The sequence below is a fragment of the Homalodisca vitripennis genome, chromosome X (assembly GCF_021130785.1).
Source record: "Homalodisca vitripennis isolate AUS2020 chromosome X, UT_GWSS_2.1, whole genome shotgun sequence".
In the NCBI taxonomy this organism is placed as follows: Eukaryota; Metazoa; Arthropoda; class Insecta; order Hemiptera; family Cicadellidae; genus Homalodisca; species Homalodisca vitripennis.
The window spans coordinates 10,423,151-10,448,513 of record NC_060215.1 but is presented as its reverse complement, the minus strand read 5'-3'; the positions used below and the strand labels follow the sequence as shown (position 1 = coordinate 10,448,513).

The 25,363-nt window shown below is 33.5% G+C and overlaps 1 protein-coding gene across 1 annotated transcript; it reads left to right on the top strand.

Annotated features, from left to right (window-relative positions):
- Positions 1-1,383: 1,383 nt before the first annotated feature.
- LOC124368675 (osteoclast-stimulating factor 1-like) lies at positions 1,384-25,363 on the top strand. Its single transcript, XM_046825955.1, has 5 exons — positions 1,384-1,729; positions 6,967-7,013; positions 9,201-9,318; positions 12,071-12,282; positions 17,735-25,363. The coding sequence occupies exons 1-5, from the start codon at positions 1,696-1,698 to the stop codon at positions 17,960-17,962; spliced, it is 639 nt and encodes a 212-aa protein (XP_046681911.1). The 5' UTR covers positions 1,384-1,695; the 3' UTR covers positions 17,963-25,363.

Sequence of the window (25,363 nt, the reverse complement as noted above, 5' to 3'; positions counted from 1 at the left end):
CCAAAATCCTAAATCCGTTTTACATACTAACTTATTTTAAATACATTTTCATTTAACTTGTAAAAGAAGCTGATGATAGGCATGAAAGGCCATGAAGTATATAGCAGGCACGTGACATATTGGTGATATATCGCTTTTTGTTTCATTCCATGTATGGGTTTAAATTGTCTGTGGTTGAAGACTGAAGCTATTCAGCGAGAATGGGCACGGTTCCTTCATCACCTTTTCTACATGATAATATTTTAAAGAAATATAAGCAAGCACTGCTTTCTAGATTAGAAAATGTTTATCAATTTAACTATAACTGATTCACTCCTATCCAGGTTATATTCCTCATACCCGTTATGCAACTCGTAATAACTAAACTAAATATCCTAAACTCTTCGGAGATGGATGGGAGGATTCGATGAGTGCCACAATAGGTTTGAAATTGGTGTGTAGGCTATCAGTAGCCGCGAACGTGATAGTCAGCTAGGCTGATCAATTAATAATATTTTTAGCAATGGGAGCCCCCCACTGTCTGGAATACTCCAGGACAGGTTCTGGTAAGCATATTCCAGCCAACGATAGGCAAGCAGAGAGCGGATGTTAGTCGGGGTCGTTGTGCGGCTATCGTGTAGAGTAGGCCGGGAAGCAGTGTATACCGTCTAGGTCCAAGTTTTATAGTTAGAGAACGTTCGAAATCATATATAAATTATTAGTGTATATTATTCTCATCAAAGCTGGTGAGGTTTGGATAGAGGAAATCTGGTGGCGGATCCACGGTAGATTGTTAGTCCTCTGGAAAGGTGCCCTCTTCCCGTCGCGATAACGCGAGGTTACAAGATAAATAAATGAATAATCTCATTATTTACGTTCATTACAGTTCGTTTTTGCAATTAAATTGTTATAGCTAACATAATTTATTTGCATTGTCATAATAATTATTTATTATTCATATTTGTGTTTAGTGTATTGTAAACTAAGTTTTTATGTTACAAACCTATTTTGCCACTGTTCCCTTATTTAACTGATACTAGGCAATTATACTTGAATTATAATGAATATAACCCATTAATTTTGAGAGAAATGGCTAAAAATCCAAGTCAGCAGAACTTAAAACTTCTTTACATAACTTTAATATAATATAGGTGATTTTGATATGAGTGCCATGTGATAGATGGCGGAAACTGGGATTGTTCATTTCCGGTAAGCTAGGGTGGATACTACAAAGCAAGAATACGTGATTATCAAAATTTGGTACCATTTTAAATATGAAAGATCCACTATATGTTTTGTACACTTTATTCTATGGGCCTTTATAAGAAAACATTCTACTTTTTTCTAGTATACTCTATGCACTCAATGGTACAGAAAAATCAGTATGGTAGGTTGATAACCGCTGACAGGCTGTCGACTGTCGTCTGCCTTCTTCATGTCTATGGATTGTTAGAGGTTTCTGGGCGGGTGATTGTTTTATAATATAATCATCACAATTTTGATTCCTTGCCGTGTAACGTAAACATATTTTGTGACAATTGCAAGTAACAACTAAATACATTAAATCGCCTCAGTTTTTTTAGTTGTTAGCATTATTGTTACATATCACTTACTAATTTTTGGGATTGATAGGTTATGATAAAACGACATCAGATTACAAATAAAAGTGTTATTATTGTTATTAGTATTAAATATTAGTTACTTTGGTTCTTTAAAATGTCTCAGCCACCAAAAGTTCATCCTAAACCAGGTACTTATTTTGTAATAAATATACTATGAAGAAGTGTCGTACTAGGTTTAAGATAATTAATTTACTTACTAGAATAGAAACCATCTAAATTAGATTAACATTTATCAAAGCTTATTTATGTACAGTCTGTATTTTTTTAGCCCTTAAGAATAGGGCTACACATTCCTTTAGCTGGCACTTCATTAGCATCTTTTGTTTCTGAACACCAAGCATATATAATAGCTTTTTCCCTTGTTTTAAGAGATGATTACAATACACTTTTGTTGAAGGGTTGGTTTCAAGGTTTAATTCTTCTGAAGTAACCACTGGAGTAGAGACATTGGACCTTTGACAATGCAAACAATTAATGTTCCTTTGTAAACAGGTGAAGTATCTCAGGATAATTTTTAATAAGTGACTATTGGGACCAACATCTCACCGAGTTAGTAGCTCTGGGAGTTGAGTCCTAAGTTGCTGATCGTCTGTGGTTAGACTTGTAATGATGTATGGAGTTGAAGTGTGATGGCCTATAATGAAAATCAGCAAGGTAAAATATTTCAAGATTTTACTTGTACCAGCATTATTTGAACATGGCGTGAACTCGAAAACTTGGAAGATACTGGATGCATAAGCTACTAAGGTTAAATGAATAAAGTAATCAGTCATAAAGGTGAAGTTTTAATAAGTTTATTGTTAAAAAAGTAATAGGTCTGTATTTTAGTATCCACCACTTACTTTTCAGTCTTATTGTAATATATACAGCCACATTTGTAACTCACTGACTGACTGATAGGATATACAAATTGTAACATACTTCTGGAAGTGTTAGAAACAAAATTTGGCTCACAGGTTACTTTTTGTCTCATCTCCATCGGTTTGTCCGCAAAATGCGTTTAAATTCCTCAGTCTTATACATAATTTGTACATTACAAAACTATTTCCGGTCCTGATAACAGCCAATCAGTCTGTCGTAGCTCAAATTTAATTTTTCATAAAAATTAGGACATTATGCAATCTACAAAAAAGGTTCAGTAAGTTTTTGCAGTATATTCATTGGCTTGGCCGGAAAATACATTTAAATGCAAAGCTGTTAGAACTTTTATATGAGAATTTGTAACTGTCTAAGTATAGGGAAAGTAGACAGCTTCAAATATCTTGGAGTATTTTTAGATACAAAACTAACTTGGGAAAACCATATTAATTATTTATTTAAAATATTAAAATCATTACGAAAATTTTATTTTTTTTAAATTATTTGTGGTGAAAAGCTGTTGAGAACACTATATTTTGCACTAGTTGACTCTAGGCTGCAGTATGCGATACAATGCTGGGGAGAAACTTTTAAATATAAAATAACAAAAATACCTGTTATTCAGAACCATTTTTTAAGAATAATTTTACAAAAACGGAAGCGTGAAAGTTCTTTTCCCTATACTGTCAGCTAAGAATATTACCTTTACAACATCTTTTTGTGTTTAAGGTGCTAAGGCTCTTCTATTTAAGAAGTGGTAATACAGGCACAATCTATTTAATGTATAGAACGAGAAACTTGGTACAAAACTTTTTTAGAACGTCTAAAGTAAAGAAATCGTTGTTTAGACATTCTTTTAAATATGTTGGGCCGAAATATTTAATCAACTACCTTCTGAAGTTAAAGACTGTAGCACAGTAAAATTGTTTAGTATTAAGTTGAAAAAATGGTTATTTGAAAATAGTGATATCAGTTTCTTAAACAATACTCTTGTATAATTATTTATTGTATGTTGGCTTATTTATTGGTTTCTCGTCATTATATTTATTTTGTTAAACTGTAAATAGTATGTGTATTTATTTATTACCTCATTATTATATTATTTATTTATATATGTGTATTATATTTATTTTTATATTTGTATGCTGTTAAATGTTTAATGTTCGTTTCCTTAATATAGTAACAAGACAAAGTTTTAATATCTAATCAATCGAAAGTACATTAGTCAAATAAGGCAATTTGTATTGATAAGATTAAGTACAGTGATTGGCAGACGGCACGGAGTGAGCATTCTATAAAGAAGAGTTTGGACTCTCGCTAATAAACATTATTTTTCTATTATTGCGCTGCCACACTACTGGATGAAGTGGCAGTGTATATTCCTAGAATGTAGATTGTTGTTAAACTGTATTTTTGTGGAGGAATAAACTCATTATTTCATTTGTTTCGGTGGACACTAGCGGCCAATTCATTGGTCATAGCTCAAATTTCAGTTTTTCAGGAAATAAGGAAATGATGTAATCTACAAAAAAGTCTAGTGATTTTTTTGTCGTATATCTCTTTCTGTAAACCCAAAAAAACTCTCCCTATAACAAAATGTTTGTTGCGTATTGGCAATTTTAGGAGTTTAACATTTTTTTACGACTACAATTTGTGCAATTCAATCTGGTTTCAAATTAAGCTTGTAAACTAGTGGTATGTACATTTTGCTATGTCATTTGTCTGTCTGCTGGTTTTCTGTAGGATATTTTGAGAATCAAATGAGCTGTGGACTTGAAATTTTCATGACACATCGTTACTACTACGTTGAAAAGATATAGTTCAGATGAGGTATATGTCTCTCCATGGGATTTGGCTGAGCATTAGTGAACATTAAGCAGTGTATAGAGAGATTACTTAGACGTGAAACAGTCCCTGGTTGCATAGTGGACAAATGTTGCTCATCTGATCAGAGCAGAGAGTCAGTAAAGTGTGTACTAGCGTTGCTAAAAACATAATTATCAGTGATTAAAAGGGACACCATTTATAGGGAGAAACAGTATCCTGGAGTGTTATGTTACTGAAGTACAATGAAAGCCTAGACGTACATCAGAACGATACCTGCAATAGTGCTAATAGTCCACCGGCTGCACGTGCCTTCCTGCTCCACTTACCCCAACCCGCCCACTCATCCCCTCACCCCACCATGCGCGAACCGTTTCACGTCAAAATTATCTAGCTATGCATGAAATTTTGCATATAACTATTTCTTTGTAGGAAAAGCAGGACATTGGCAGTAATTGGTACTCCACCAGATTTGGCAGGGCGATAGTAAATTTACTGCCCTACGTAAATAAAGAACGAATAAATAGAGAACGAATTAAGCTATGGAAAACAAAATTTTCGCAATTTAATTTATTTCCACTTTAACAACACATAATTCAATGACGGTTGACATCCTCCCAGAAATTTTCTGAGCATTAGCTAAGCGTCAATAGTAGATAGGGACAGAGTGGTTTTTAATTAATTTCACCAAATATTCATTTATGGTCCAATCTCTTTCAGAACATGTTCCTTGCTCAATATTTGGTGTAATTATTAGTAAACAGGGACAGAAGAAAATGCACTTTGATTGACTAAACATTCTCCTAATTCATGTCCCCTCATTGTTAGGGCCTTTCTGCTGCGGACTCGGCGGGAGTGACGGTTGGTGGTTCTTGTGGTCACACTTGGGGTAACTGTATGTAAGTTGCGTGGATGGGGAATGAATGCTGTTAGGATAGGATAGTTTTATTAGTTGCCTGTTGCATTAAGAGATTTTTGTTAGAGTTTAATCGACATGGTTTATTTTAATTATAATTGGTATATATACATTATTATGTTAAATCCAATATGTAAGTAACTATTAAAGTGATTTAGTTTACGTGTCACTTACAATGTATGATGATGTGTGTATAGGTATGATTATATTTTACTTTGTTTGTTTTGTTTGGAGGTTAAGTGGTAGAGAGGACTTTTAAGTCCTAACTTCGCCTCTGTAAATAAAGTCATTTTTCATTTCATTTCATTTCATTTCTCACGAACATAACCAGTGGTCAAAATGTGATGGATTAGACATTAGTAGATAAGAGCAGGGCATATTAATCCGCAAAGGTTCCTTAACTAACTTTCATCCAATAAAAATATTGTACATAATTTTACCTCCAGCAGAAATATTTCTCTGGTATAGGCTTCTATCCCGGTTAAGTTAAACATCCAGTAAACTGAACCTTATGATGAACGCCTGGTCCACTTATTCTCATAGCAATTCATGCAAGTCTTTAGACTTGTGACGCTATTTAACTCCTGGTAGATTTATACCTCTGATAGAGGCTTAACCCTCAGTGAACTTGAACAGCCAGTTAAACTTAACCCTTACGATGAATAAACACTTTCAAGATACCTGTCACTCTGACCTACTTATTCTCATAACAGACACAACTCTCTCTCTCTCCAGGAAAGAACCCTGTTTTTCTAACCTCCTGCTAATTTTAGCCCCCCCCCCTTTAGAAAACTCCATTGGTAAACAAAACCCCCTGATCAACTTATTGTAAGAGGTATTAAACTACATTTTGCTGTGGTACTGTCTTACTCAGTACACAAAGTCTAACCCACTTCCTGGTATGCTAGAACATTTTAATATATTTACGTGTAAAAATGGCAATTTCTACATTTAAATTAATCTAAAAATTTCAGAAGGGCTGACCAGTGCAGTCTTTTTCCCTAAGTTCTGTACCAGAGGTCATAGATCAAACCTGATGGTAAAATATTTGTTACTTTTTAAATCCTTGATTTTAAATTTATAAAAAGATCCAGTCACTTTTTATCATATCTCCAACCGTTAAACTACAAAATGCCTTAAAAGTCAAAACATTGCTGATAAATATTACTGGTTTAAGCCTCCGGTTAATGTAAATACTCGGTAAACTCGGCTTATGCTGATCAAGATTACTTTTTAGTTATTCTCATAACACAAACTCCATTTAGAAAAGAAGTATCTGTTATTTTAACCCTTCCACCCAGAGGAACCGCTTTGGTATGCCCAGATCTTGTGTAAATTAAACACCTAGATAAACTTATTTTATTTTATTAATGATGCTTATTGTTTGTGGTCAATTACTCTTTACGCTATCAAAACATTGTGTGGTTCCAACCTCCTTAGGTTAAGGCACAAAATGTCCTGGAAGTCGAAAAGTGTTTTAAATCAAGATAAGTAAATGTATAATTCGGTCTGCTTAACTCCCTGGAAAACCTAATTTCCAAATTCACAATATCACTGAATTTAGCAATCATCTGAATTAAAGGCTGGGAGCATATCCCCCAGCGAGTTAAATGGGAGTATACTATACATTTAATCTTTCCATTATATTATTGGTAATGTAAAATCATTTGGTAAATACATTGGTAGTTAGTTACTCGCAGACTATGATTCTGATCTTAAGATTCTATTGCCATATACAGTACTTTGCTTATTTCTTGAATTTTTCAGGGCAAGTGAAGGTTGTTCGTGCATTATACAACTACTCAGCTCAACGGGTAAGTTCATATTATAACAGCAATGCTAAAACTTTATTTAACCCTGCAGTGGAAGAAATCCAATTTTGGGTATTGTAGTTGGCTTTGCCCAGTATTAGGTCTCTTAACTTGTTATTATGTTTAGAAATGGCTAATAAAGTATTGCCAGAAATTGTTGTTGTGTTTAGAAATGGCTAATAAAGTATTGCCAGAAATTGTTATTGTGTTTAGAAATGGCTAATAAAGTATTGCCAGAAATTGTTATTGTGTTTAGAAATGGCTAATAGAGTATTGCCAGAAATTGTTATTGTGTTTAGAAATGGCTAATAAAGTATGAGTATTGATACTCGAAAGATGAATGCTGAATCTACATTAATATTAATATTGTAATAATAAGTATCATTTTTTTTTAATTTGCCATATATAAACAGTTTTTAAACTTTCTACTCTTCTAAGATTTACTCAAAATAAAATGCTCTATTTAAAAAAAATTTGATTTGGTTTTATACGTATATAATATAATATATACATATTGTATTGGCTGATCATTAGAGAGAATATTACTGGGGGGGGGGGGGGCTGGAAAAATTGCATTTCTGTCTGTGTCTGAACGTTAGCTCAAGAATCAACTTACCTATAGACTTTGATTTTGTATGAGCTTCATTTCGGTACGAGAAACACTGATTTTGATGGTGGCACATGTCACTCAATGGGATTTGGCTACATGTTAGCAAACATTTTCCCAAATTGGTCTTGTGGTTGGTAATGAGAAAATCGTAGAATAAATTTATAAACACAAAAATTTGTAATCATGATTTTCTTGATTACAATCATATGACATTTTAACATATGATATTTGGTGGATTGTTTCGTAAGACTTTCAAATACTTTGGTATTATCCAGGGTTCACTATTTTTAGAAGATTTTTCTTCTTACTGGGGACGTAAAAAACTGCATTATCAGAAACAAGGACTTTATTTGATTTACTGTGAATATTAGATGTCATTATGACGATGAGTTCTTTTTTTTCTGGCTCCCAAATCGAAGCGATGTCGACGCAAAGGAGGCCATTCTGTCCTTATGTACTACTTGTTATAATGCAATATAAGTAGGTTTAGATTAGGTTATCGTAAGTATGTTACTAGTAGTACCAAAGTGAAAGTTAACCTTTACGGGTGTTCATGTGATCTAAGCTTGACTTTGGGTACTATTTCGAAGTATCTTTGTATTTTTCACCAGAAGTGCGGGGTGGAAGGTGCCATCAAAGCCCACACTGATGGTCAGGGGCATTTCCGATCGGTACTTTCCCAACCTCAGATCATGTGTCAGATCGACCAACATTTTACAGACATTGGAAAAGTTGTAGGATGGTGGTAGATTTTCTCTTCTGCTTGCTTAGGAACTTACAAATTTCTTTTATGTCTGATCGCCCCTCTGTCCACAGAAAATCTCTAGAAAAAATTATAGATTTGAAACTTTGAATGTAAATACAGTAGAGCATGTTATATGACACGCGGTTCAGAGCTGGCTTCCCCTTCTTCAGAGGGGACGTGACTTAAGATAACTGCCATAACTTTTTCTTCATGGATCTCGACAGAATCCACCCTCTACCCTTAACTTTATCCATCGACAATATCCTGTTACTCGGGAAGCAGCGCAAAGGTCCTTATAGGACTAGGTGTATTTTCTAAGCATCTTGCATTCAGTTGTGACAACCAGTTTCGGATCAATAATAGGCTGCAGAGAATTATGAACAGAGAGTATCTGTTGTTTGACATCCAGTCAACATTCTCATGTATTTTATCACCAGTTTTACGAACTACAGTTCACGATCGAGGACAAAAACTGTATTGGCGAGATTTGTTGTCATACGCATGTGGGTCATCTTAACCACGCAGGTTTTCCAGATAGGATACGTGAGAGGGGTTAAATTATATTTAGGCATAATATTTACAGAACTGAAAATTTTAAAAAATCATTGAGTTTTTTAAAGATAAGAAAATTGTTACTGAACACCCTGTAATATTATCACCGTAATAAATGATTCCATCAGACTACGCATATTATCACATTCATTTTATTTATAGGTGATAAATTATTATCATACAAAGAACCTAGGACCATTCTCTACAAAAAGTATAAAAATTTGTTCTGAAATAAATAAAACAAAACAATTAATTAAACTATTTATGTTGGTGATGGTTTCAGCCAGATGAGTTAACATTCAAGGCTGGAGAAGTACTCTATGTTTTTGACCAAACAACTGACAAAGACTGGTGGAAAGCCAGATGTGGTACAAAAACAGGAGTGATACCCAGCAACTATGGTAAGTATTGTACTGTTTTAAACTAACAACTAGCCATAGATGTGTTAGATTTGTTTTACTGATCACTGAATATGTGCATCAGTCAGGCTAAAAAAGTGTATCTGCCAAACTTGGATCACTTTCATATAAAGTAAAAAATAATGTATAACAATGTATTCTTGTTTGTGACACATATTTGGCTAAATAAAGACCTTTTACTTGTACATTATTTGAACTATTTTAGATTCTGGCTTGTACCATATAAGCAATCAGTCTATTGTACCATGGTACTAACTTATTAGTTAACAGACGTCAATAACTTAAATCTCCTTAGTATTGCATACTAAATCTAAACGTTTATTGTAAATGTTTGACTCGACTAAACTATGATCAAAAATAAAAACAGACATTTATTAAAGTTTAGTACAAAGATAATTTGTCAAGTGTTTATTTTGCAGGATCAACATATTTTTAGGTCTACAGTTACTAAATAATAGAAAAATGTATTAAGTTAAACTTAATTAAATAAGCGTAAGTGATAGACCTAGCCTTAGTGATCGTTGGAATTCCCTTTGTGGATGAAAGTGGTTTTGTGTGAAAACAACTCTCTTAAAAACTATTTGTCATAACAGGAGTACTTTCCAAAGATAAGTCCTTGTCCCTTGTTAGTTCTCTTTTTTGTGAATGACATAGTTATATGTATATTAGACTCTTGCATGTATTTATTTGTTGATAAATAAATACATCCCTTGTAGTGTCTAGTAGTAATAGGTCATAGCTTGGGAATCAGGTCTTTATTAATGAGATCCTTATTGCTTCAGTGGCTGAAGGAAAACTATACGAGGTGTGTTCAAAAAGTATCACGAATTTTGTGTATTTTCAAAAATTATTTATTTATTCGTGAATATCTATTTTGTCCCCTTCAAAGTAAGCCCCCTGGGATATTATACACTTGTGCCAACGTTTTTTCCAATCTTCGAAGCACTTCAAAAAATCATTGTTTTGTATCTTGTTCAGCTCCTCCTTCGATGCCGTCTCTATCTCGTCAATCGTGGCATAGCGTCGACCTTTCATGGGCCCCTTCAGTTTCGGGAAGAAGAAAAAGTCACAGGGGGCCAGATCTGGGGAATACGGTGGCTACGGTATCATTAGTGTGTTGTTTTTGGCCAAGAAGTCGCGTACAAGCAGCGATGTGTGAGCGGGGCGTTATCACGGTGCAAAATCCAATTTTTTTTCCACAAATTCGGGCGTTTCTGACGGATTGCTTTGCGCAAATTGCGCATAACTTGCCGGTAATATTCCTTATTCACCATTCTACCTTGTGGCAAGAACTCATGATGCACCACGCCCCTGCAATCAGAGAAAACTGTAAGTAAAACATTCACATTCGACCGAACTTGGCGTGCTTTTTTCAGTCTTGGTTCGTGCGGCAGCTTCCATTGAGATGATTGAGCTTTGGTTTCCACGTCATAACCATAAACCCACGATTCGTCACCAGTTATGACCCTCTGGAGCAAATTCGGGTCGTCGCGGACAGATTCCAACATCTCATTAGCAATGTTCATGCGATGCTGTTTTTGATCGAAATTGAACAATTTTGGTACGAATTTTGCGGCGACCCGTCTCATGCCCAAATTATCGATTAAAATCGAATGGCACGAGCCAATTGATACGCCTAGGTCCTCGGCAATTTCTCTAACGGTGATTCGACGATTGGCCAATACCATTTTCTTCACTTCATCAATTTTTTCGTCTATTGTTGAAGTGCTCGGGCGTCCGGCACGCTCTTCGTCGTTCACATCTTCTCGGCCTTCTGAAAACATTTTGTACCACCGATAAACGTTGCTTTTGTCCAAAGTAGCTTCTCCGTATGCCACAGTCAACATTCGGAATGCATCCGCGCACTTAATTTCGTTTTTCACACAAAATTTGATACAGGTACTTTGTTCCATTTTTTGAATAGGTAAAAATCGAAGACGAACCAAAACACGTGCAAGCAAAGGTCAACAATTAACTGAACATTCAAAATGGCGGAAATTGACAACATAAGTGAGAGACATATGTACCAACATAACGCCAACAAAAAATCGAAATTCGAATATACGTAACTCGCGAAAAATTCAAAATTCGCGATACTTTTTGAACACACCTCGTACGTGCTAACACACTGAATCCAAACTAGTTGATTTTGCAATCCAAACCCGGCCTGACAATGGTTCTTGAAAATTACTGTAGGTGTTGCAGAGTTTGGTCCCTCAACTATAATAATATAATGTATAATGTGTTATTTTTCACAAAAATCTGAACTTCTCAAGTGATATTGAAACAGTTACTGTCGCAGTATTTCCTACTATCCTGAATAGTCTGTTTTAAAAAATTGTGAAATTCTTTTATGGGCATATATGGATTTTTCCAAAACTAAGGAGGATATTCCTAACACAAATTGAGCTGTAGACTTGAATTTTGCCTGAGGCTCTATTTCTGCATAGGCAAGATCGAGTTGATGGTGCAGATCCCTCCATGAAACTTGACTGAGTGTAAGTAAAGCCTAACTGTCCACAGGATATCTAAAAAATTGATTGAGCTACAGACTTCGTCTGTATTTAGGATGAAACTTCAGTGAAGTATGTTAGGTGACACAAGTCTGGTGTACTCCAACCTTATAGTACACCACCTATATAGTAGAGGTAAATTTTACCCACAGCATTTTTTAAACATTAAGAATACTAACATTAAATTAGAGAGTAGAGAATTTAAGATTATTTGATTTCAGTGGAGTGCCAGACTGAATCAGTGGATGCGCCTTTACACGAAGCTGCCCGGAGGGGAAACCTCAGTTTCTTGCGAGAGTGTCTTCACCAAGGTGTCTCTGCTACGGGGCTGGATTCAGTCGGTAACACTGCTCTGCACTGGGCGTGTAGGGGTGGCCACATTGAGTGTGTGAGGGAGCTGCTGGCACAGTCCAACCCCCCTGTAAATGCTCAGGTAAGAGGGCTACAGCCAGTGTCACTGAACTCTTTTCCAAGTGTGTAGGGGAGGGGAAGTCTTGGACAGAAGTAAAAAGTACTTTTAGTGGTGATTAAGCACGGATCATGACAAAGTGTAATTACACATAACATTGCTATGGTATAAAGGGTTGATTCAATTTGAATGTTGAGTTTAGCTCCATTTCACCTTCTCATTACTGCAATGTCTGGTATCTGACACTGTCTCAGACTTGGCTCCTGGAATCTGGAGTCATTTTCTTCTGAAAAGAGACGAGCGATAAAGCTCAAAACGAACCTTGACATCATTTTCACATCAGAGATCCAAAAAAAGTCAGTGACAAAAGGACTTCTCTGAAAAAGGACTTTTTTAGATCTTCTCAGACAAAATGAGTCCAGATTCCAGTAGTCAAGTCTGAGACAGTATCAGATACCAGACAGTTAAATAAGAGAAAGGTGAACTGAAGCTAAACTCAACAAGTGTAATTAGTTGGAAACTTCTACCTGGTGTATTTTTTTCTTTTGTTTCCTATAAAAGCATGTTTCAGAATTGATTTTAATATCAAATAAAGCTATAAACTTATAATTGTATAGGAAGTTGAAAAAACCAAAATAGTTGTGCTATAATAGAGTAAAATGTGATTCAGGCGTTCAAAATAGTTTTAAAAAATTGTTATTTCTCAGTCCCCCTATTATTTAGGTGTGTGTAGGTAGTTGATATCCCTACTCAAGTATGACCCCCCCCCTCCAAAATAGATTCTAGATTAATCCCTGACTGTGCGGCTCCCAAACTCTAATTAAAATCTGTGGTACTTTAAGCTTCAGAAGTTATCGACATCTGGAATAGAGTATTCAATGAAAGAGATGTTGAAAGACAAATCATGAACTTTTTATAGACACGATTAGAGACTATTCAAACAAAGCATTCCCTTTAATTCACTAAACAATATCATTTTTAAGAAGCCAAAGTTGTTTAATAAATGTATTAGAAATTAAGAGGCAAGAACTTCAAGATGCTTATATATCACTAATTCTAATTTATAATATTAGACATCTAAACATGGGACTGGTGCATTAAAATTCAACAGGAGTATCACACACAATCTCCAAGAAATGTCTATAGTTTTAATTACTAGTTTTATCATCAACTCTTCTACATTAAAATTTAAATCTTTTTATTCCAGTAAACAGGTCAGTCTCAACATTAATCAATCTAAACATTTAAACTTTCTTATTATTAATATAATTAATTTAAATTTTCTTGCACAAAATCCAGCTATTTAAATCTGCAATTCTTTGGTTTATCTGTGCAATTTGTTTGTCTGCATAATCCATGTAGGTCAAATCAATAGATAGTTGAGAGTTTACTGTAGTTAGATCAGGGATATGCATAGAACATCCAATATTCAGCGTACAATATTTTCAGTGCTACAATTGATGCAAAATCTGTATTTAATAAAATAACACAGATATCAGCATTATATCTTGGGCAATAAAGGCCAGAGCCGAACTTGATGACCTCAACTACAAGCCATGGTTGCGGGAAGGAAACTTTGCTTGTTCATTGTGCAACATGCATGAAAACAAGAACGTGTTTCACTACGTTGCGGTCTGCCCGATATTATTGCATATTAGAAAATATTTGCTCGGAAGATGGACATTATCAAAAAATGAATATGAAAGCTATTTAAACGTAATGGATTGGCAAAGTTTAGGAAAATACTTGAAATTACCTTGGAAGTATAGGTGGTAGCTTATCAATGAATTTAATTTTTAGTTTCTATAGAATTTATTTCTATTTTATTTATTTCTTTTTTATTTCGTTATTTTTTTATGTAACATTATATTACTACGTAGAAAACATACATGTCTACAAAAATAAAGTTCCTAAATATGCAAATATTCCAACTATTTTTTGTTAATTTTTTTATTTTTATTGCCACTATTACCACATTTGCTATTTATAAGTATGCATGTAAATATACAAGATCGAAAGTTAATTTTACATACAGTTTATTCGTTGTACTTTATTTTATGTGTATTGATTTTATTGGTGTGAACGTTTAGTTGATAAAGTCTATAAGCAACAGGAAATACAAATATTTACAAAGGTAACAACTAAATTATTTATAGTAATAAATTACATTGCTATTATTTTTATTTCTTTTTAAGTTTAAATAAGATGAAAGTGTAAAGCTGATTTTTTTGTTGTTTGTTGTGCTTGTGTTAAATATGTTCGTTTTATAATCCAAATAAATATAGAAAATGTATATATATATTTAAATGTAGCGACCAACCAAACAGACGGTTTAATACCATTCAGAAGTCAGAAGTCAGCATGCTTTATTCATGAACTTTAAGTACAGAATTTGCGTCATAAATTAATAAAAAACAACATATACTATCAATAACAATAGTAAATAGAATGGTGAAAAATGTTTCTTCTAGAGGATCAAAATTCCTGTGATTGTCGCCATCCGTAAAACTCAGTCATGGAGTAAAATGGGTGGTCAAGAAGCCAGTTCTTCAGCAAGTGACGAAACTGTTGAATGCTTGCAGTCTTCAGCTCTGGAGGAAGGACATTCCACATTCTGGCACCTGCATAGCTGGGTTTCTTCTCAGTCATTGTGCGATGGTGTGTAGGAAGGCTGTAATTGGCTGACTGTCTTGTGCTGTAGTCATGAATCTGAGCTGCGGTTCTTATGGGGCTTAATGATTTTAGATGTGAGTATGTTACAACTTCCAAGATATACATATTTACTACAGTCAGGATTTTTAGGTCTTTGTATTTGCTTCTGCAAGTTTCTCTTGACTGGAGATCTCCAAGTATTCTTATAGCACGTTTTTGGAGCAAGAGCACTCGTTCTAGATTACCCCTTGTAGTTGCTCCCCATACTTCAATACCATAGCGTAAATGGGTCTCGAACAGGCTATAATAGGCGATCTTGGCTGTATCCACGTCACAGATGTTCTTAATCCTGCGAATTACAAACAGGCTTACACTTAGCTTGTTGCACAGGAGATCGATGTGGGGGGTCCAGGAGAGGCTTTCATCAATTGTTACTCCCAAGTATTTGGCAACAGTAACTTCTTCAAGGTCAGGTAACTTGCCTACAGCCTCTCTGTGCTTGCCTAAAATAAGTTGCTTAGTTTTTGTCTCATTTACAACGAGGTCGTTCCTATGGCAATACTGAATTGCCATGTTAAGAGCAATATAAGAGGTCACTTCAAGATGTTTTGGATTATTGTTGCCCAAAAGCAATACAGTGTCATCTGCATACATTAGTGATCTGCAATAGTCTTTTAGATATCTTGGAAAGTCATTGGTAAATAAAATGAAAAGTACTGGACCCAGTACAGACCCTTGAGGAACTCCCCGTGTGATGCTTTTTGGTTCAGATTTGATTTGTTGCATAATCCCCTTGCTATTATGCATAAGTTCAACCATTTGGCACCGCCCTGTCAGGTAACTGTGAAACCAGTTATAGGCAGTCCCTGTTACACCTATCGCACTAAGCTTAGCCATGAGGTGTTCGTGGCTGAGGCAATCGAAAGCCTTGCTATAATCTAGTAGAATAGCAGTGGTGGTGTTGCCATCTTCAAGTTCATCAATAAGGAATTCTACCAGACAGATTAGGGCGGTGGTTGTTGACTTGCCTTTCAGAAATCCATGTTGCTGGGTTGTAAGGAGTTCATTTGTCGTTACATGGTCTATGAGTCTGGTTAGTGTCAGTTTTTCAATTATTTTAGAGAATGTTGGAACTAGAGAAATCGGTCGATAATTTGAGGCTTGGGTTGGGGATCCCTGTTTGAACAATGGGTAGACTTTGGCCATTTTTAGAGCAGATGGGAAGTTTCCAGACAAAAAAGATTTGTTTACTATGTCTACTATGGGGTCAATTAGCTCTTCTTTACAAGTTTTTAAAAGCTTTGCTGAGATTCCATCATAGCCTGATGAAGTTTTTGGTTTCAGACTATCCATAACTTGAGACACCTCCTGTCTGGTTGTTTGGTAGAGGTCTAATACAGGAATATCTGGATTTTCAACTGGTAGTAACATTGCTTGGCCAGTAGTTTGTCCATTATTATGGATTGTGTCATCAGCTATGTTGACAAAAAAGTTGTTCATATAGTCTGCCATCTTTATTGGGTCAGATGAGAGTGTACCTTGTATGTCAAGTTCAGTCGGGAGGTTTATTTTTTCTTTAGGTTTTCTTTCCGAGTTGATTACCCTCCATAAAGCTTTTGTCTTATTATCAGCTTCGGCCACAGCGTTTTTTGTGGCCTGTTGTCTAAGTAGTCTTAATCTCAAGTCATATTCCTTTTTTATCGCTGATGCATTTCTCTTATGCTCTTCACTACCTGTTGCATTGTATTGGTCTTGGGCCTTAACCAGCATTCCTTTTAGGTGAATTGTTGTAGGGTCATTTAACATTAATTTACTTCGCTTTGGCATTGTTCTTGATTTAACCATCGGACAAGCCTCGTTCATTACATCAGTCAGTATCTGAAGAAATCTGTTGTAGGCATCGTTAACCTCCAGAGAACTGTAGACTTCTGTCCAGTCTTGTTGGCCGAGACATGTTTTGAGCTTATAAAGATTTCTGTTGTTTATGTGCCTACGCTCCATGGTAGAAGGTGCCTGGAGTTTTGTGCTGTTCAGCTTTAGTGTGCATAGTTGGCCTGTGTGATCGGAAATTCCTGTGTTAATGACATGAACATCAAGCTCCTCTTGTGGGAGGTTTGTGCAAACACAGTCAATGGAGGTTCTTGAAGTTGGTGTAATCCTTGTGGGTGGTAAATCGAGTCTCTCCATATCATGGCTTTTTAGGATGTCTTGCATTAGGATGTAGTCATGCTTTTTATCTAGTGAATCTATGTTAATGTCGCCCATGAAGATGACACGATGCTTTTCGGACTGTATTTTTTGAAGGATCTGAGCTATGATTTCCAGGCCTTGAATCAAGTTTCTGTTTGTTCTGTACACACCTATAATGAAGGTGGTAATTTTTCCTATTTTGATTTTAATGACTGCCACTTCACACAATAGCTCAATGCACTGGTCATGAACATTTATTGCTTCAATTTTCTCCTGAAGCAACTCTTTTGCATAGATGGCAACACCTCCTTTTAAGAAAGTTGTCCTGCTGAATTCTGCTACTAATTTGTAGCCGATCAGTCTTGTGTTTAGCAGGACCTCTCTTTTTAGTCCATGTTCTGTTATGATGACTAAGTCAGGGTTTGTTGTGTCTAGAAGGGCATTCATCTTGTCAATTTTGTTAGAAATTCGATCTACGTTCTGATGTAGCACGGTGAGAGTTTTACCATTGTTTGTTATGCAAAGATTACTAGATGAATATCATGTTACGTTATTGTAATCGTTGAAATAAAGCACTTTTTCTTCTTATTCTTCTATTTAATAAAATAACAAAAACATTGTTAACTTGACTTAGAACAAGATGGGTGACAGTCCGTTGCACCTGGCTGCTGCTCACAGCCACCTAGAGGTGTTGTCTCTGGTGCTTCAGGCCGGGGCAGATTCTGGACTGCACAACAACGATGGCCAGACGGCAGAGCAGCTTGGTTCTGCTGCGGTGGCCAGCCTGCTTCGTCTTAGCCGCTCACCACGTGCTCGCCCTGCCTCGTACACACCGGACGACTATGTTGATGAGTCAGACTAGCTGCAGTCGTTCTTCAGTGCAGGGTTACCAACCACCATATGTATGTTAAACTCAGTTTTGTTTTACGATACTTCTAACAATTTTCTACAATTCCTGTATAATTAGTTCAACACAGAACAAAATATTTAAAAAGCCAATAAGATTTTTCCGAGCTTCTGCTAAAAATTTAATAAACCTTCGGTACCAAACACTCAAATGCTCACGTCTTATTAAACGTGAGTCAGTTTTAATTCTTAGAAGTGACATACTTTTCAGCTTGATTGTCTGATTGTTTTATTTTAAACTCAAACTATATATGCTAATTAGTTGCATTTAATTAACCAACCCAATGTTATTGGTTGGATGGTAGAACCTGTTCAATGAAACAAACATATAGTTTACAAAACTGTAGCCTTACAGTAGCAATTATTGGTGCTTTACAATATCGTAGGTGTAGCTTGTATTGGAACATCGATATTAGATTTAGTACACACTTTTAAAATGTCCAAATGTTTAGTAAGTTAAAGACCTGTATTACATTTTAACATCAAAATCTTTTCATAAAGTATTCTTTTTCCTTGAAACTGTCAACTCACTATTGCAATAAAACAAAACAATATTAGTGAAAGATAAAATGGAGAAATAAAAAAGTTTCCTCAGAATTCAAACAAAATGTTTGTTTTCAGTATTAACTAAATGCAATAAGTTTAAAATAATTTGTAATAAATAATTGTTACTATGAAATGGTGCAAAATTGTAATGCTTGGGTATAAATGTTATGGTACTTTAACTTTACCGTTCCCTTTCTTAAAGGAAATTCAGTTTTGAAGTACGCCTAATGTATATTTTCCTTGCAATGTTGATTGGCTTTTTCTTGCTGAATAGTTCTAAAAACCTGACAAATCAAAGAGTATTTCAATGTTAATCTTTGATCTCGTATTGTTTCTATTTCAATCGTACTTAAAAGTTTCATATGGTGAATAATAATAGTCCTAGTGTGTCATACATTAGACAATGTAGATAACATAATGGATATTAGTAAAATATTACTTTAACATATTAAGATGACTAAGTAACATTAGGATAATTAATTATAAGTTATATAATATTAGTAAGGCAATATAATCAAGTGATTTCTTAAGGATTGGATTAATAAATTTATAAATTAATGGTATTATATGTTTGGCACTTCTTTTAAGCAATATACTAAAATTAAAATTATTTACTACATAAAAAAATCTTGTTGGATACTTTGTCATGTATGTAATGTACATTGTTTTTAAACTAAGGATTTCTCATTAGAACAACTTTGTTTTATCTTGTATTTAGGAGTTTTATATTTTTATAGTGTTCATTGTTTGGTCTGGGGTCTTGATAAATTTTAATTTGATTCACATTTATTTTCGTTTTGTATTGTGTCATATAGTTGAGCTACTATATGGTCTAGTCAGAGCTACGAGCTTTTGGTGCAAAGGATCTTGAACATCCTGTGACAGATCCTAGCAATTTTTTAATATCAACCAAACCTATGGTGTAAAAGGATAATAGGATTTTGGACCATAAATACGGCTACGTTTTGAGGATTGAAATCTACCCTCTTATTTATGTGTCAAAAAAATATTATAAATATACATGTACTTTAAACCTAAAACTTATGGCAATGGACTACTACTAAAAAATTGTATCATATCCGAGAAAAGCTTGAAGTCCAGACGGGAGAAAATGAACCCAAGCAGCGGTAGGGAGGCTATTTATATTTTTGTTCCCCTATGGCGGCTTCCTTTACCCTTTCTCATCCAGACCGTTGCCTTTCTGTCTCATTATTTCGTATGACATGCCACGATACCACAGGAAATGCAGACATTGATTTTCCTGTTAGTGTTCCATCTTTGCTTGTGTCGATGTGATGTGTTATTTGTGCTATTGACTTCAGATCAGTAACAACATATGGTTTCAATTTCTCTTGTCTGGACCCTAAGCTGTTGTCGGGTATGGTAACATTTTGTGGCAGTCCGTTGCCATACATTTTAAGTTTTAAGTACATGTTTATGTATTCAGTTTTTAACACCTGAGGAAGAGGGCAGATTTCAATCCAATATGATGGCAAGAATCCAAAATAAATGCTCTTATCCTTTCTAACCATCCAGCCTCAAAAACAAACTTTAAACAAAGAGGTTAAATTTCGTAAAAAATAAAACAAATTGGCTTTAGTGAAGATATGTTCCATAGTTTGATTCTAATAAATATCATGGTGTAGAATCAAAAAGCTTCTGTTGTTCTCCGATGGCATGTCCTTGAGCAAACGTTTGTATGTACATAAGTGCTGTTATAGAGGCCACTAGCCATGGAGATATGTTATATCCAAAGTGGCAAATTAACAAAATATCAGCAGTGCGTGTTCCATTATGGATTTGTGTAAATATTCTAGTTTCTCCAAATGCAAGTGCTGTGTAAAGAAATTTACCAAGAAATTTAAATACTCATTATTACTTGCATACCTCTTTCAGTTATTATACTCCATTCATAGGGTTTAACGGTAAGTATATGTTTTTAACCTGCCGCTGATTTAATCCAAGGTTGCCTCCACCAATTTAACGGAATTAATATTAATTAGTTTTACTCGTTTGTCGTGCTAGTCTCCCAAAACATATAAAAATCTGTTGATTAATGTCGGCCAACCAATTGTTTCAGTTTTCTGTAAAGATTGATAGATACCGTATGGTATTGTGTGGTTCAAACACTCAACATCTTTATACAGGTAACTTAGAAAACAAACAACTCTCAGAGGCATATCCAAGGGTGCTGATAGTTTTTAAGTTTTTTCCATCCATTCCATTTTCATTTGCGGTGAAATAAATCTTTATTTACATATATCCTTATTTGTAACCTATTTTTATTTTATATTCCTACAATGTGTACAAATCTCCAAACAACTCTCCAGATGTAAATTCTGTTCTGTATAGTAAACTTTGTATTGTATCATCATCATCATCATCATTATTATGAATAAATGAATTTATTACCCATAAATACAGGCAGCAATATAGTATTGAAAAAAAGCGAGAAATTAATCTGGCCACTTTATCCAGTAGCGTGACCAGTTGAAACTATACAAAATATAAAATACATTAACATAGTATATCATAGTCTAGCATTTAGAATACTTATAAAAGAAAATCGCCAACTGTAACATCTGTGAGTTAAACCACTTACAATAATTTGGAAATAAGAAAATAATATTAGTGGATGTATAAGTAATATGATGTAAGTTAAGTAAACAGATGAAATTAATTGATAATGAATATGAAAATAGTTATCAGTCAATGAATACATAAAATATTTAATAATAAGTAGGTAATAAATATGCCTAATAAATGGGTTAAAGTTATATCTTATATCAGAAAACTACCAGCAAGAAAATAACAATTATTTATACTACTTAATTATACTAAGACATAATTAAGATATTCTACATCTTGTTGTGAAGAAATCCAAGTGATTGTTTCTTTGCAAAAGTGTTTGAAATTTTTAATAATTTTGATTTGAAGTGGCAACTGATTGAAATATTTTGGACCTAGATATTGAAAGGAGTGACGAAAAATAACTTTGTTGACTTTGGGTAATTTAAAACAGTTATTTACAAGACTTCTTGTATTGTGAAAGTGGTTTGGCGTTGTGTTTTCTCTATTCCCACTTCTGATATAAAACAATCTCAGAACCTTAAAAACGAAAAGATGCTGAAAGGGTAAAATTTTTAATTGTTGAAATAATGGAAAATAAGTAGTTCTTTTGGTTTTTTTAAGAATTATACGTAAAAAGTAATTTTGAGTGGTTCTTAACTTATCTATTAATGTTTTGTATGTTCCTCCCCAGCATGGTAAAGCGTATTGCAGTCTTGAGTTGATGAGGGCAAAATATAGTGATCTCAAGAGTGTCAAGTTACAAAAGTTTCTCAAAAAATAAAATTTTCTAATTTGTGCTCTTAGTTTTGCGTGTAAATCTAATATATGAGGTTCAAAAGTCAATTTTTCGTCGAGAAAAATTCCCAAATATTTAATAGTTTTTACTTTTTCTAAGGGCTGGCAGGCACATAATTGGAAATTACAGGATGTGGAGTGAAATATCAAGGGGGATGGTAGATCAAAACCAAAAAAAATCAAAAGTTATAAACTTGGTCTTATTTACATTAACCTGCATTTTATTTGCAGAACACCATTTTCTGAGTATTAAAAGATCATTGTTGATTAAAATTTGTAGTGAATTAAGGTCTTTGTGAGTATAAAAAAGTGCAATGTCGTCTGCAAAAGCGATAATATTTCCATTGAAATTAAGGTTCAACAAATCATTAATAAAAATGAGAAAAAGGGTGGCTGAGGTCACAGAACCTTGAGGGACACCCGTTTGGACAATTTTTGAATCACTAAAAGTGTTGTTAGTTTTTACTTGTTGTCTCCTTTCTTTGACAAAACTATTAAACCAGTTTAGAGCAACACCTCTAATTCCTGCTAGCTCTAATTTTGTTAGAAGAATTTCATGATTCACCATATCAAATGCTTTTTTAAAATCAATAAAGAGGCCAACTGTTTTAAGTTGCGAGTTTAAACCGGTGAAAATATAATCTGTTTCTGTAATTAATGCACTTTCCGTAGATCTCCCTTTAATAAAACCAAATTGTTTACTGCTTAAAAAGTTCGTTCTCATTAAAAAGTTATTTAATCTTATCATCATTATTTTTTCAAATAATTTAGAAAAAATAGAAAGCAGGCTTATCGGTCTTAGGTTGTCTAATTTATATGAATTGGGCTTTTTCAAAAGGGGCACAACTGAACTTAATTTATTACTATAGAACTTGTTTTAAATATTTTATTTACATACTATTTTAGGTATGTTATTTACATAAAAAACTGCATTATTAACTTTCTGGTAGTAAGATTTTTTATATTTTATTGTTTTACCTTAATGTAAAGGTGCTTGGAATCCAGTCTTTTTATGACAAATCCATACATTCCATACTGTCTTTAGTGGAAAATTCCATTTTTGATCATATATAAATTTATAGAACAATTGAAATCTTTCAAACATTCTGTCATCATTACATGTTATTACACTACAACAGGAGATTTTAAAGATTAGCTATGTATAAGAATTTGATTGGAAAAACAATAAAGATGATACATGGAAGCACAATTGTACTATTTACAACCAATACTCCAATACTCATGTGTGTTATCTAAAAGCAATAAAGATTATACATGGAAGCACAATTATACTATTTACAACCAATACTCCAATACTCATGTGTGTTATCTAAAAACAATAAAGATGATACATGGAAGCACAATTGTACTATTTACAACCAATACTCCAATACTCATGTGTGTTATCTAAAAACAATAAAGATGATACATGGAAGCACAATTGTACTATTTACAACCAATACTCATGTGTGTTATCTAAAAATAATAAAAATATGGCACAAATAATTTTCAAACACTAGATATTGCACTTCCGTCATTTCCACAAAACCAGACAATCCAGCGTAGGCTGGGATATCGTTTTGGTTTCCATAATTAAAATTGAATTTATTTATGAGAGTGTTATCGAATCATTTTTTATATATAATAAGTTATACAAATAATAATATTTTAATTGGGTTTGCTTGATTTTTATGGCTGAAAAACACTTTCTAGACCAAATACGTTACTTTTTATGTAAAAATACTAGTTTGTTAGGATTCACTAATCATTGACCTTATTTAGTAGATTTTTAGATTCAAAATCTAAATTTTTAAAAGTGAAAAGTAATATTGATTACTTACTTTTTACTAAAAACTAACTACATTTACATGCTTAATTCACTTAAAATGGTCGTTTGTTAGACCATTGTACATGCACACCCAGAATGTCTCTTGTATGTTTTTACAAAAACGTATATTTTAAATTGGTAGATTACAAAAAAAATTTAATTGAAACTAAAGATATATCTTTAGATTTATTGCAAAAAATTCTCCAATCAGCTTACAATATGTGGGCTGGGAATGAAACTAGTCACATCTGAGCCGTCATCAATCCAGATTCAATCGTGCCAAAAAATTTGTTTATAATTGTGAAATACTTGTAAAAAACAACAAAGAGTGATCTTCCCGGAGTATTTATATTTACTAAGTACATATTATACTAACAAACAAATCGTTTGATGACAAAAGTTTGAGATATTTCCATTTATGAATTGTTAAATTAGCACAAAGGGCTGTGATTTCAAAATATTGAGTTTTATGTTTCATTATATTTTGGTAAACAAATTGAAAAATATTTTACTGATGTACCCTAGAATTTGGATGTAGGAAGATGTTCCACCTCTGTAGTGATATATATATATATATTTTTATTTTATAATTTTTTTTATGTTCCATTTTTCTTTAAACTGTTCATAAGAACATATCTCAAATAAGTAAAGATGAAAAATCAATTTTAAAATGGCACTCTATTGTGTTTAATGTTCTCTAAATAATAAAAAAGTAACGTGCAGTATCTGAAAATGCAATTATTTAAGAATGAAACAAACAAATCACGAATTTATCTTAAAATTAGAGAAGTTACAAGTTAAGAAATGTGGTACATTTTTCCAAATGTTACTGGCAATCTTATTATAAAAATGTGTATGAAGGCCTGGCATTTATAGTACAAGTTTTGAAAATTTCGCTTGGTTAAAAGGGTTATTATAATTTCTTTCCAACAATATATAGTTCTTTTTAAGTATTTTCTGAAGATTTTGCTAAAACCCAAATTGTATATGCGCAGGCTGAATAAAAGCGTGCATTTAGTCAACACTTTTAGTACGTCCTAGAGAGCCTATCAATATATAGATGATCAGGAGAACAAAATAAATGATTTAGATAACAGTAAAAACCTATTTTGTAATCAAACCAATGTGATTAAGTTAACTAATGTGATTAAGTTAACTAATGCAATCCTGTTAATTCCAATTCAGTGTACTACTTAAGCTAAAAGCAAACTATAAGCAGTATAAATTGTAGATCAATTATAGCAAAGGTATTTAGTGTAAACATTATTTCTCTGGATACTTTTACATATTAAAAGGATAAAGTAACAACCTATATATGGTGACAACTTTATAAATCATTTCATTGATTTTTTTTATATTCATCAGTAATTTATGATTATCTACTAGTAGTTGTAATGGTATTAAAATCAGTGCAATGAACATTACTTTTTTAATACAGTCTACAATGTATTTATATTTTTCTGTTTAGAAAATGTATTTAGTCAAGTTAAAGTATCATGTTGTGCTTATATGGCTAGTCTTTGTTTGTATTTTATAGATTTTATACAAAATACCATTGTTATATTTAAAAATATTTGTGCCTTTGTGTTATATAATATAGATTTGTACCTTTAAAAA

Bases quoted from the DNA above. Each gene is read 5' to 3' on its own strand.
- LOC124368675 (XM_046825955.1), top strand. From the start codon at position 1,696: ATGTCTCAGCCACCAAAAGTTCATCCTAAACCAG. The intron at 1,730-6,966 runs GTACTTATTTTG...TGAATTTTTCAG, and splicing joins AAAAGTTCATCCTAAACCAG to GGCAAGTGAAGGTTGTTCGT. The intron at 9,319-12,070 runs GTAAGTATTGTA...ATTTGATTTCAG, and splicing joins AGTGATACCCAGCAACTATG to TGGAGTGCCAGACTGAATCA.